The sequence below is a fragment of the Melospiza georgiana genome, chromosome 23, assembly GCF_028018845.1.
Source record: "Melospiza georgiana isolate bMelGeo1 chromosome 23, bMelGeo1.pri, whole genome shotgun sequence".
Lineage (NCBI taxonomy): Eukaryota > Metazoa > Chordata > Aves > Passeriformes > Passerellidae > Melospiza > Melospiza georgiana.
Window position 1 is genome coordinate 5,050,324 of NC_080452.1, and position 14,110 is coordinate 5,064,433.

General features: G+C 49.2%; 1 protein-coding gene across 1 annotated transcript in view; it reads right to left on the reverse strand.

Moving 5' to 3' along the window:
* KLHL12 (kelch like family member 12) overlaps positions 1–13,454 on the reverse strand; it is a 30,332-nt gene extending 16,878 nt beyond the window's left edge. The window contains exons 1-5 of the mRNA XM_058039886.1: positions 13,371–13,454; positions 12,924–13,121; positions 5,876–6,029; positions 4,880–5,097; positions 1,537–1,686 (exon numbers count right to left, since the gene is read on the reverse strand). Of these exons, the coding sequence (XP_057895869.1) occupies positions 1,537–1,686; positions 4,880–5,097; positions 5,876–6,029; positions 12,924–13,121; positions 13,371–13,454 (804 nt within the window). The remainder of the gene's footprint in view (positions 1–1,536; positions 1,687–4,879; positions 5,098–5,875; positions 6,030–12,923; positions 13,122–13,370) is intronic.
* Positions 13,455–14,110: the final 656 nt, after the last annotated feature.

Below are 14,110 nucleotides of genomic sequence, written 5' to 3' on the forward strand. Positions count from 1 at the left end.
GAGGATGTGCCACCAGTGTGTGGCACTGCCAGACTGGACAGGTCACCCTCCACGTTCACTCTGAGAGCTGAGGGCTGTACACACTCTGGCTCAGGCTAGGTTTGGAACAGATCTATTTGTTCTGGTACCAGTCCCTTTTCCATTAGCTTAAATTTCAGTTTGAAGTGGACCACAATAATCTGACTGAACACCCTTTAGCTCTGGCACAACCTAACACAAGAGCCCATTAGTTTGTCCTGATTTAACAAAATCCATAATCTATCACATCTGAGATGACTGTTGATAAATCAGCCTTTTCCTGACATAGAGAAATGTCTGTCATTCACCATTCAGCACCTGTCAGGTGACAAGGACTGGTGACCCTTGAGTACATCCTATCACCATCTAACGTGAAGGCTGGTTTGACCTTCTCTGGGCCTTCCTTTAAAATCTTGCTTGGGGTCACTTCCTGTCTGGAAATGAATTAGCACTTAAAAGCTTAATTGTCAATTTGCAACATCCCCATTTTGGGCTGCCTCTGCAGCACCCCAGAACACAAAGCAGCAGTGTTAGCCATGGCTCTTGGCTGTGTGTTGGTCCTGGACCCACACAGCTGCTGCTTTTCTCACTCAGAGGTACTGGCTGGCCATCTGCACCTCAGACACCTTCTGAGGAGCCATGACCTTCCTGAGATCAATGCCAGCAATCCTCAGTCTGGGGAAGGGGACCTGCCAGTGCTTGTGAATGAAGGCAGAAAGCACTTGGAGACTGTGAGAGATGACAAGAGAAAGGTGCTGTGGATATCTGCAGAGGCAGCTGACTAATGGCTCTGGAGAGGGCACCCTGGGGCTGCAGAGCAGGATGCTGTGACTGCTGGCACAGCAAACAGCTCAGTGTGACAGCAGCGATGTGCTGAGCAGGGACAGCTGCACAGTGTCACCAAACTGCAGCAGAGAAAGGGCTCTGCAGCCATCCTGGGGCCAGCAGAGGCCAGGCAGGAGCAGCAGTGGCTGCTATACTGTAGCAGACTCCATAGAATTGTCTAAGACCCCTTGGAAGGCTGAGACTTAACAATAGGAATTGCTGAGTCATGATGAGACAGCAAAATAAGCTCCTGTCTTCTGCCCCTCGGAGCCCAGCTTATCTCTGCAACCCCACAGGTCACTTTCCCCTAACCCCCACCATTGGACAAGTTTGGGTCCCTCTGTACCCTATAAAAAGGGGCTGGTTTAGGGCATTCAGCAGAAGAGCCACTGCTGGAACCCTTCACACACCCCTCAATAAAACCATCACTGTGGAACCACCAGGACCTCTCCTTCTCCTCTCTCTCGCTGCTTCTCCCCCGAGCCCACTGGCGCCTGAGCAAGCAAGAGCTGGAATCCCAAGAGAGCTGATAATCACTAAAGAGCTGAAATCCACTGAGCTTGCTTAAGGCAGCAGTGGCTACGAGCAGCCTGGGTATCCAGGCACTCTGTCTCCAAGAGGGACTGAGCTGTCTGGGTAGCACTGCCTTGCTGGGGGCACAGCCTGCTCTGGGGCAGGGGCCCTTGGCCGTACCTCGGTGTCGATGACGTCGGTGATGTAGCGCGGCGTGAGCAGCGGCATCCGCACGTACTGCAGCAGCTCCGGCAGCGACGCCTCGCGCTCCTTCTTGGAGTGCTTCACCCAGTTTATCACGGCCTCGAACACCGGCTCCTCCGAGTCCACCTGCACAGAGGCACATCCTGATCAGGGGCAGCACAGCAGGAGCTACAGGCACGGAGCACAGAGTGCTCAGCTGCTGCACTGCTTCACAGCCAGCAGGGGAGCGGGACACTTCAGCTAGGAGTGCCTTAGGGAAAGCCCCATAACCACAGTGAACTCCCTCGCTTTCTTTTCCTTAAACCTGTGTTCGCTTTTTCCCCTGCAGCTGAGATCAACCACGGGCAGTGCAAGTCCCAGAGCAGGGAGTGCTATGGTGCAGAGCAGAGCCTGGAGCCAAGAGCTCCATCCACTGTCAGTGGGAACTCACAGGACAGCTCCCCCAGTTCTCTGGAGCAGGAGCTGTGATCCTGCAAAATTCAAAGGGCTATCAAAGAGATGATTAAATCATGTTTCCTTTGCACAGCAAAGTGTCTGCCCTAGGCCCTGGCAGCCCTGGGCCTATGCACTGCCCCTTGGACACTCCAGCCAGAGCAGGTACATTGAAGGTTTCAATCCACCTTTTAAAAACTACAAAGGATTTCAGAGTGGAAAATCCCAGGGCATGAATGCTACTGTTTATTTCTACTGTTTATTTTATTTTATTTTATTTTATTTTATTTTATTTTATTTTATTTTATTTTATTTTATTTTATTTTATTTTATTTTATTTTATTTCTGTCTCCATTTAGGACCAGCACATGCTGGTGCTTGCACTACTTCTGGAGATTACACTGACTAAATCATCTAAATTTGATCCTGTAATGAACCACAGATGCTTTGGACACCTATGATTATCAAAAGCAAAAGAATTGTAAATATATATATATATATAAAAGAATTATATATTACTTATTACCTATATGTATGTAAGAATTATATATTACTTATATATATATAAGAATAATATTACTTTAACATATATAAGAATAATATATTACTTATAACTTATATATATAAGAATTATATATTACTTATTACTTATATATATATAAGAATTATATATTACTTATTACTTATATATTACTTAGACTTTGTTTTCTTCTTGCACATCTATCAGATCATCCAACGTAAAAGGAAATCAGACATGAATTTATTATCACACAGTCTGTTAACTGAGACTAAATATGAAGATAAAAGAAGAGCCTGTGATGAAAGGACTGAGCCTTCCCACCAGCCTATGACTGGTCCCCTTTGAAATCCAGTTTGAAGCTGTCAGGCAGAATGTTTTGAAGGAGGGAGCCACAGAGGTTAATTATGTAAGGCATTCTTCTACACCATTGTTTTATATTTGTTACATTGTAACTTGGAATGGCCTCTTTCTCTTGGAATTACAGGGGAAGGACAATTAGAGCTCACAAAAGGAGAGCAGACTACTGTATTGTTTCCAATTTCCCCACCTCCTCTTTAAATGCAATAATCCTGTGTTGATTTATTCCCTCCTGAACTGAATGTCCTCAGATATATTTAACAGCTTTACCATTCATTGAATCATTTATGTTTTCTGATAAATGATGAGTAACACTAAATGCAGGATCACACTGAGGACCTGTCATTGCACTTCTTGAGCAGCCCAGAGATTTTCTGAGGGTGTTCCCTTACCACACTCTTGATTCCACACAGCACCTCTGTGCTGGCACAGCAGGACAGAGATCTGCTCCTTATCCCACATTGGTCTGGGCTGGAAGGGACCTTAAAGCCCATCCAATTCCACCCCTGCCATGGGCAGGGACACTTTCCACCAGACCAGGTTGCTCCTGCTCCTTGGACACTTGCAGGGATGGGGCAGCCACAGCTGCTCTGGGCACCCTGTCTCAGCATTCTCACAGGAAAGAATTTCTTCCCAACATCAAATCTAAATCTCTCCTCTTTAAAACTGTTAATCCTGGTCCTATCACTCTCTGCCCATGTAAAAAGTCACTCTTCCTCTTTTTTATAAGCCCCTATAAAAGGTTTCCCTGCAGAATCCTCTTCTCCAGGTGAACAGCCCCAGCTCTCCCAGCCTGGCTCCAGAGCAGAGGGGCTCCAGCCCTCAGAGCATCTCTGAGGCCTCCTCTGGACCCTCTCTAACAGGTCCCTGTGTTCCCTGTGCTGAGAACCCCAGACCTGGACACAGCACTCCAGGTGAGGTCTCACAAGGACAGAGAAGAGGGGGAGAATCCCCTGCCCTGCCCTACTTGTCACATGTTCTCAAGGTACAATAGTGCATGCCCACCACACTGCCTGCTGCAAGGTCTGAACCAGCCCTTCCAATGCACAGGGAATGTCACCTTTCCTGAGCAGATCATCCAAGAAACTGGGCTGGGTCAGTCTGAAGTTCCACATTATTTTCTGCTCCCAGTAGCATCACTGGCCACAGGAGCTCAGCCCCTCACAGCACAAAACTGCAGCCTGTCAAACACCAAGCACACTCAGCCAGAGCTGGGTCCTTCACCACTGCCTCACATGGTTTTTCTCAAGTAGCCTCACTAACAAGGGGATGTTGGCATGGCTGAAGACCACTTTCAAGAAATACATCAACAATTCTCCTCTGGCTGCCCCTGCACTGGCTTTTCAGGAATCCCATCAAAGATATCCCATACTTTGCTTCCAAGCATTCCTGTTCCCCTGAACTCTGAGCAGTGATTGCTTCAAGCCTTTCCACTGAAGCGAACATCACATCTCGACAAAATCCACCTTAATAAATAATCAAGTTCTCTCATCATTACCAGGGAATGTTCAACTTATTCATAGAAAAGTTGGAAAAATGCATTTGAGATGTTCCAGTCACATAGAATACCCTCCAAAAGCTCACCTTCAGGGAACTAAATCTCCCTAAAATCCTCTGCAGAGTCAGACCACCCTGCACCATCCCAGGATTCCTTGTGCAGCAGGCAAACATAAGTTAAGGCTTGAGGCCATTGCAGAAATGTAGGCATTGAGACAACTTATCTTCTCCAGGGAAAGGAGGGAATGAGGGCCAGTAACTCTGCAAAGGGAACTAACTCGCTGTGGTTGACTTGCAAGAAACACTTGTGTGACAACAAATTCTTACAGAGAAACTACATGGCATTGATAAAATTACAAACTAGCAAAAAGAAAAATAGATGCCTCCTGAAAATTAAATTTCAAATTCAGGAACTGTGTGAGGAGTCCATCCCAGGAGTATGGACTAATTACTGACTGGTTTCAATGTTTTATTTCAATGCTTTGCACAGTAATGGTACTTTTCAGGTTTTACCTGAATTTCATCACACTTGATGAGCTTTTCAACCTCTTCTTGATTTAAGAGGATAAACTCTTCATGCTGAACCACCTCTGGAAAATGTTTCTGGCTGAAGACCTCTGCAGCTTGCATTAGATCCACACAATTGTGTGTCTCAGCAAAATCCCGAATGCCCAAACAATTTGATGGATCCAGCTGGCTTTCTAGAAACTCACAGCAAGCTTGTTTCACACCTATGGAAAATTGGAGGGGTGAATGAGCACTGCACACTTACTATCAATCCACTGCTTTGGCAAGGCCTTCAAAAAAAAAGTTCTAAGCAATAATGAAAATCCAATTCGAACAACAAGTAAAAGTACTACAGAAACATCCACATGCATGTATTGCTTTGGAGACTGAAGATACTTGGAGCAGCCAGACCACGTGTTTGGGCTGGTGTGAGCTCTGACTGTTCCATTCCAATGAAAAAATTACATCAATCTGATACTAGGAATACTCCAATGTGAGTTGTACTCAGCTTCATGGATTACAAACCACTGCTGTGTCTGCCAGTGGATATGGCACCAGATTTCTGTGATAACTTTTAGGTAAGCTGTCTGGGATTTGGGATAATTGTCTGGGACAGCTCCATAGGTGCATGTGCAATGACAGCAACCAGTCTGTTACTGACCCAGACACACTGTGAGGGCAGGTCAAATGGCATCCAGGATTGCTTATTATAATAACCTAACTGAGCTGTAACATTTATGAGCTATACAGCTCACAATTCCTCTTGGGAATCCTCCTGCAGAAATACTGTAGCCCAAAGAATGGAACCTGTTTTACCATTTTGTTTTGCACCCAAATCTGTTCCTCCACCAATGAGACCACAGCACACAAGAAAAGAGAAGGTGGACATAACTACTTATAAATATCATTCCTCCCCCAGCCTCTCTTCCATGCACAGAGGGACAAACAAACCAAATTTCTAAACAGCAGCAATGATGCAATTTGTGCTAATCCTTCAATTACCTTTCAGCTGAAGCAGACATGCTGCTGGAAGCAATTCTTGGACGTTTTCTACTGTCACATGCACAGTTTCTGTATATACAAAGTCCAGCAGGATTTCCATGGTGGAGGCTGTCAGGCCCTGGATATCCACACAGGGTTTATCCTTCTCTGAGAGCTGTAAATTAAAAGGGAGACACAGCTTTATATTTCATTAATGTGATCAGAAAGCCCACAACCCTCAGCAGGTTTGAAAATAAGATCTGTCAGAGCTTTCAGGAGAGATTTGTCCTTTCTATTCTGGTGCTCACTGAAAGGATATAGGGAAGGAGGGAATTTCCTTACAGAATTCACTTATAGAAATGAGTAAGATACAAAAGTTGTTTATGGATCAAAAGGACAGTCACACAGCACAGTAAAACCTGCGAGCTGAGATCTGAGTCAGCAGAGATCCCATGTGTCACCTGTGCAAGACAACTAAACTCTCCTCCATGCAGTACTCCAAGCTTTATTCCAAGGGAATTCCCCCCTGAGCTGGATGTGTGTGACATGCTGCAGTTCCCATGGAGTTTCCATCTAAATGTTGGTCCAAACCAGGTTCTTTCACCTCGTGTGAAAGAGGCCAATCCACACCCAGAGTCTGGGGATTTGGTTCATTTCACTTCAGTAAAGAAAGGGGGGGCTGTGGGCCAAAGTCCCCAAATCCCCAAAGGCAGCCTGTTTACTATTAATACATTTTAGCAAACAAAGGCAATAATGTTCATTGGGGTCTGAGGCCATATATCATGGTGCAAATTGTAGGATAGATCATGAATGAACAGTGCAATGGGGAAGAAGGTAAGGGAGTAGAAGTCTATTTTTAGGCTGATGGGGATTTTGAAGTTTATAATGAATTTTCATTCTCAGAAGGAGGTGAGGCTTTCTGTTCTGGAGTGGATGTAGATTGCTATTGGGATTAGGCTGATCAAGAGGGAGGTTTTGACTGTGTTTGTAATTGTGTTGGGGGTGTTCTTGAGGTTGTTGGATAGAAGTGGAAATAGGATGGGGGTGGAGAGGGTTACTAGGGTTAAGAGTAGTTCTCTTATTGATTAGCCTTCTATATTCTATTGGTTAACAATTTCCTTGCTTCTGATGCTAATTAGTCCCATGCTCAGTCTCCCTCTTCCTCTGGGTCAGAGAACTTCTGCAGTTGGTGGCTGTGAGTCAGCAGCCTGGACATGCCCCTGCCAGCATTACCTTCTGCCCATTCAGAGCTGAACTCAGCACAGCTGCTGAGCTGGCTTTATCAATTTCTTCCTTATTTTGGGAGTTTTGCCAAGTGTCTCTGTGGCCCAGAAATTTGGCTCCTCTGTGCCCCCTATCAGTAGGACATCCTTCTGCCTGAGCTTTGGTAACTTCTCCCTGAGCATGTCCAGCCCTAAACCTGAACAAGTCAATTCTACTGACTTGTAATTTTCCTTTCCAACACCTGGACATCTTCACCACTCTTCTCTAAAACCAAGCCAAAGAAAAAGCTTTCTCAACTTGTCAGTATCCTGATACATTCTTCAAGCTTGTGGTGAACTTCATTCCTAAAATGAAACAAAGTAAAATGACAGTTTGTGCAGTGATGGCACTTACACAATCCAGGCTTTGTCCTCCGACTATTTAATCACCTCTATGATTAATTTTGGAATAATCATTTTTTCCAAGGAACATTATCCTCTCAATGGTCAATCTTTGGGAACACCAAATTCTGTGAATCCATCAAATTTGTACAAAACAGATTATATTTCACAAAGCATCAGTTTCATGGTTCAGTGCCTCCAGCACAGAGCTGCTGGCAGAGCACCTGATGATTCCTGACCAATGGACTGGCTGGTGGGCTCACTGATCACACCCTGCAGTTGCTGCCAGCTCAGCAGCATGGCTGCACCTCAGGAGATAATGATCTTCCTGTGGCATGCTGCAAAACCAGCCCCTGGCTGCTGGAGCAGTCAGCACCAGTGCAAGCACAATGCAGATGAAAGCCAGGGGCTTCTCTTGCCAAGAATGAGCCCAAAGTTGGTACAGCCAGTTGAGCAGAGGCTCAGGGAGCAAAAAGCATGGCCAAACATCATCACTGAGCTTCACATCTGCCACAGCTGGGCAAAAAGGAGGTGACACAGAAACAGAAAATAAGAGCAGTGGAAGCTCCTCCTGCAGAGGCACTCCATGACACAGCAGAGATGTCTGCTGGGACTGAGCCCTGTCTATCATGCAGAGACACACTTGCACAGAAGTACAGGAGGTAAGGGTGACCCTTGAGGGAATTTGAGGGAATTCAATTCTCTTGACTCAGTGAACAACCTTTATGGCTTCCAAAGCTGGGAAGGAACAGCAAATTACCTTGTCTGACCTGCTGTGTGACAGGCCAGGCATTGCATTCAGAAGCTAAAACCAGTTCCTGCCTTGGGCCACACAAAACATTCCTGAACCAAGACTAAGCTGTTTGTTCCACAAAGGACACAGGTGCCACCAAAGTTCAGAATTGATCAGACAAGATATTCAGATGATTCTAATAAGCAAATGAAGACACAGACCATACATATTTAGGATCAAAGGTGTTACAAATTTCTGTTTAGCTGTAAGCATCAGTTCTTCACACATCAGCTGGAGCTGATAAAGAAGCTCCTGACCCACAATCAACCAACCATGCACATACTGTATATTGGTGACCACAACACAAACCACAAGGACAACACCAATACCATACAGATTACCACTTCCTACTTCCCTTGTACTTCTGCTACACTCCACTGCTTGGTTGTTATTTTGCTCAGTTTACTCACATGATAAGAATGCCCAGGAGGAAGGAAGTATTTCATGTAAATTCATCTAATGTGTGTGATGCAGAATTGGGATCCTAACATTATACCTTAAAGAAGGGTCTCAGTGTGGAGACAATTTGATTCTGAACACAGAATCATGGACTGGTCTTGTTTGGAAGGGACCTTCTGTGGACCCTCTCTGTCAGTTTGAAGCCATTTCCCTTTCTCCTGTAACCCCAGTGAAAACAGTCTCTCTCCATTTTCTTGTTGGTTCCCTTCAGGTACTGGAAGGCCACCCCAGAGCCTTCTCCAGACTCAACAATCCCAACTCTCTCAGCCTTTCAGACTCATGAGGACTCTGAGCTGAGCTCCAGCATTAGAGAGCTGCCTGCAGTGCTCAGTGCTGGGCTGCTGGGACACAGACAGTCCCTGCTCCATGCAGCCACATCCTTGGATTCAGAATGCAAAATGATGGTCATGCAATGCAACCAACACATAGGCCAGGCAGCTTTCCTCTCCAAGGTGTTCACTGGTTACTTCTGAGGTTGTTCAGTGGCACCAGCCACATCTCTGCGGTCAGAATTTCAGATGGGTTTCCCACTTTGCTGTTTAATATCAGAGCTGTGCTCACTCTCCCTGAAGGGAGTAAAGTAGCCCATACATAGGAAGTGTGCAGCAGTACAGATTCCAAAAATCAACCACAGCATCCAGGAAAACAGCTAAGGACAGTCACTTCCAGGCCTCAGGAGTGTTGCCTCAAGATACCCAAGGTGCTGAAAGCCTTAAGGCAGGGGCTGAGGTTACAGCTCTTTTGCGAGACACAATGTTGCTTTCTCCATTCCACCCATAAATCATTCTGCTGGGTTTGGCAGGGGTAATTTATTCCCCTCCCAGTGGCTGGCATGGGGCTGTATTTTGGATTTGTGCTGAATGCAGGGATGATGATGGAGATGTTTTTGTTGTTGCTGAGCAGTGCTCACACTGAGCCAAGGCCTTTTCTGCTTTTCACACTGCCAGGCTGGCAAGGGGGCTGGGGGTGTGTGGGGAGCTGGGACAGGTGACCCAAAGTGACCAAAGGCACACCCAGGCCATTGACACCATGCTCAGCACACAGAGTGGGGGAAGAAGGAAGGAGGGCAGGGATGTTTGCAGTGATGGTGCTTGCCTTCCCAAGTCACTGCTGTGTCCTGGAGCCCTGTTCTCCATGGGATGGCTGAACACCTGCCTGCCCATGGGAAACAGGCAGTGAATTCCTGGTTTTGCTTTGTTTGCATGTGTGGCTTTTGCTTTCCATATTAAACTGTGTTTATCTCAACCCACAAATTTTCCAGCTTTTACCCTTCTGACTCCCTCCCTGATCTTGCTGGTGGGGGAGCAAGCACGGGGCTCTGAGGGGCTTGGCCGCTGCCTGGGGCTAAACCACGACAATCAAGCAAGAGAATGGGTCTAAAATTTTGCAACTCCTTTCTTACCCAAGGCTACTTCTTGTTTTTGCTCTTACTAATGCAGATCCACAAAAGTACTCTGGAATAAACCCCAATTTCTTCTCACAGGGGGAGAGAACTGCTGGCATGACAGTGCTGATGTGTGGCTCACTGTACCCTGGAGAGCAATCACAGCACAGAGAAGCTGACCATGTAAGAACCTGGAAACACCAGTTGTTTACTTTCAGAATAATATTTCTCTGTTCTGGGGGGAAAGAACCCTTCAATTTCTAGAACACAGCCTCCAAGAGAAGACAGAACAGTTTCCTTCTGAGGTGGAGCCAGTAATCAGCTCTTAAAAGATCCCAAGTTATGTTAACTTGGACAAACAAAGACAAATGCCAGTGCACAGCCAAGATCCAGGGGAGATAAAACTGCTCTGCAATTTTCACTACAAGGAACAACCCTGCAGGTAAAACTGATGCTGTTTCAGTGCTCCCACACTGCTCAGCACAGGGGCAAAGCAAAGTGTTGCAAAAAGCCTGGGCTTCACCAGGTGATCAGTGGCTTCTCCTCATGCTGTAAAACGGGAACAAAAAATGGGAAGGAATTAATACTAAGCTAGATTGAGAACTTCTTAAAATGTTAAAAGTCAGAAGTGAGAGAAGGAAGGAAACTCGAGACACAGAGAGGCAAAGGCAGTTCCTTATGACAACAGCATTGCTGACAGTCTCAGTGTTGCACTGGCTATGCACAGATGTGACACCAGGAATACCGTGACATAACCCCAGGAGAAAAGGTCAGGAATCCCATGGCAGAACCCCAAGATCAATTCTGAGCAAAGCCTCGTGCAGCCCAGCCTGGCACACCAGAGCCAAGCAGTCTCCAGAGCTGCAGGAGGCAATGCATGGACTGCTGAGGAACCCTGGCAGGGGCTGTCAGCCCATGACACCACACACACACACACACACACACAAACACTCTGAGCTCCCTGGAGTCCCAGCCTGGCCAAACCCTGCACCCACAAGGGCCTGGAGAGTGTCCAAGCACTGTCCCATCACAGCCCTGACACACACAGGAAACATGGCCACTCTGAGGCTCACCAAGCTGCCCCTTCCTGGAAGGAAGTGTCCCACAAACACTCTCTAATTGTTGCCCCTTGGCAGGTTGGGCACTTTAGGGTTTCCATAACAAAGAAACAAGTTTGGAAGAAACACAAACCAAGCAAAAGAAAAGAAACCCTTAAAGCAGAGACACTGTGGAAACATGAGAGAGCAAGCAATTCTGCCCACTGAGCACAGCTGCTTTCCCAGGAAGAATTTAATTTCCTAGGAAGATTCCCATGTCTGAAAGAAGGTCACAATGATGTTACAGTTAACAAGAGTGTAACAAAGCAAGGAGAGACAGCCCAGACCCAAAGCACAGCAACCCCCAGCCTTTGTTAGCAGCCACAAAGAACATTCTGGAGCACATGGAGTGACACTGCCTAGAACAAGGCCAGAAGTCACAAGCACTGGCAGGAACGTGGAGGCAAACCCAGAGAAGCAGGGACACCTCTGTACTGCTGAACACCTAGAGGTACTGGAGAACTTCAGCCTCCAGGGATTGAATCTGCTTTGTGTGTTTTCTTCATCTAATTACATTTCCTTTATGCAGAGAAAGAGCACAAACCTGATGAATTTACAAATTTCATGAAGATATGGAGAAAAAAATATATTGGTCTGAGGTCAGGCCACACATGCATCATTTTGGTTTCTCTGCACAGGACTGTAAACACCTGCTGCCCTGACAGCACTGAGCTAAGTGGCACACAGAGAGCTCTGCCACAGCCTTCGTGCCTGGGTAAAACAAAGAAAAAAAATCACTCTCTGCTGCAATGACTCTTGGGCTAGCAGGGAGGGCTTTAGGACCTGTGAGCTACTGAACAATGTTTCTCCCTGCTCACGGGCAAGGTGGCAGGATAAGGAAAGCATCTTCCATAAGAAAAAGCTGCAAAGATCGACTCCAACTTATAAAGACAAAGCCAGGCAAAGCATCTGACATTCAGCAGTGAGTGCCAGCTCCAGCTGAGGCAGTGCCTGTCAGTGACTCAGGGAAACTGCACACAGGTAGTGCAGATCTCACCGAAGGGCTGAGAGCCAAGGTGCTCACAGGTGACATGTGCTGGGTGGCCCAGAGCCGCCCCAGCCCCAGTGACACCCCCACACAGCCCAGCCCTCAGCCAGTGCCAAGGGCAGCCCAGAGCATCAGCAAACACCCTCCCTTGCTCTGCAAGGGCTGCCCAGAATCCCCAGCACGGCTCCCACAGCGCTGTGCCAGGGCAGGAAAGATGCCCGGAACCACGGAAACCACAAATCAGTACTAGAAAAATAAAGAAATGTATCAGAACCCTCTGGCTTGGCAGCTCAGCCTGGCAGCTCCCTGGGCACAGGGTGGTCACAGCAGACCATGAATCAAGGCCACAAGCTCTTAACTCCCCACCAGGTCACAATAAATGGCTCTGGAGTCACCATAAGACACAGAATCACCTCGAGGGGCTCCAGGGCCACCAAGACAGAACCCAGAGGGCTCCAGGGCCAGCATAGGGGGATTCACAGAGACCAAGGAAATATCCAGGGCCACCATGGGGGTTCCTATGGCACCCACAGCCACCATGAAGGGAACAAGAACCACAACGGGGGCATCCTGAGCAACCACGGGGAGTATCGAGCGCACTCCAGGATCACCACCAGGGGATCCTGGGCCCCCACGGGGGGATCCTGGCCCAGCTGCTGAGCAGCTCAACAGAGAACAGCCCAAGCACTGGGCGGCCCTGCCTCCTCCACCCACGGAGCACCCAGGGCCGGCGGCAGCACCGACCTCGCTGGTGAACATGGCGCAGAAGTAGTCGCTGCAGGCGGCCAGGACGATGCGGTGGGCCGGGAAGTCCTTGTGCTCCACGCGGAGGGTGACGTCGCAGAGCGTGTTGCTCTTACGCAGGGCGTTCATGGCGTTGAGGATGGACTTGGCGTGGGAGTTGGTCATGATGTCCTTGGGGGGGGCCATGGCGCGCGGCACCTGCGGGCACAGCCAGCACGGCCACATGGCACGGCGCCCGCCGCCGACAGGGGGCGCTGCCGCCGCGCCGCCCTCAGCGCCCGCCCTCAGCGCCCGCCCCGCCCGCCCGGCGCCCCCGCCCACCGCGACCCCGCGCCGACACCCGCCCGGAGCCGCCAGCTCAGCCCGGCCCGGCCCGGCCCCGCCTCACCCCGCCCTGCCCCGCCCGGTCCCGCTCGGCTCGGTTCGGCCCGGCCCGGCCGCACTCACCGCCGCGGGGAGAGGTCCCGGCCCGCACACCTCGCCTCCCCCCGCCCTTCCCTCTCCCCCTGCCGCGCGCTCTGATTGTGTCATCGCGCCGCGCGCACAGCGCCCCGCCCCTGGGTGCCGGGCGGTTGCCGAGCAACGAGATCGGGGCGGGTCCCACAGCGCCCCCCAGCGGCCCCCGGGGGACCCGCAGGACGCTGAGGGGCGGGGGGGGACGGAGCTGAGGGAGCTGGAAGGGGCTCAGCCTGGAGAAATGGGGGCTCAGCCTGGAGAAATGGGGGCTCAGCCTGGAGAAAAGAGGGCTCAGCCTGGAGAAATGGGGGCTCAGCCTGGAGAAAAGGAGGCTCAGCCTGGAGAAAACGGGGCTCAGCCTGGAGAAAAGGGGGCTCAGCCTGGATAAAGGGGGGTCAGCCTGGAGAAAAGGAGGCTCAGCCTAGAGAAAAGGAGGCTCAGCCTGGAGAAAAGGGGGCTCAGCCTGGATAAAGAGGGCTCAGCCTGGAGAAATGGGGGCTCAGCCTGGAGAAAAGAGGGCTCAGCCTGGAGAAAAGGAGGCTCAGCCTGGAGAAAAGGGGGCTCAGGGGGCCCCTCTGGCTCTGCACAACTCCTGACAGGAGGGGACAGCGGGGGGGAGCTGGGCTCTGCTGCCAGGGAACAGGGACAAGAGGAGAGGGAGCGGACACAGGCTGGGCTAGGGCAGGTTCGTGTTGGATACTGGGGGAAGTTTCTTCCCTGGAGGGGTGGTC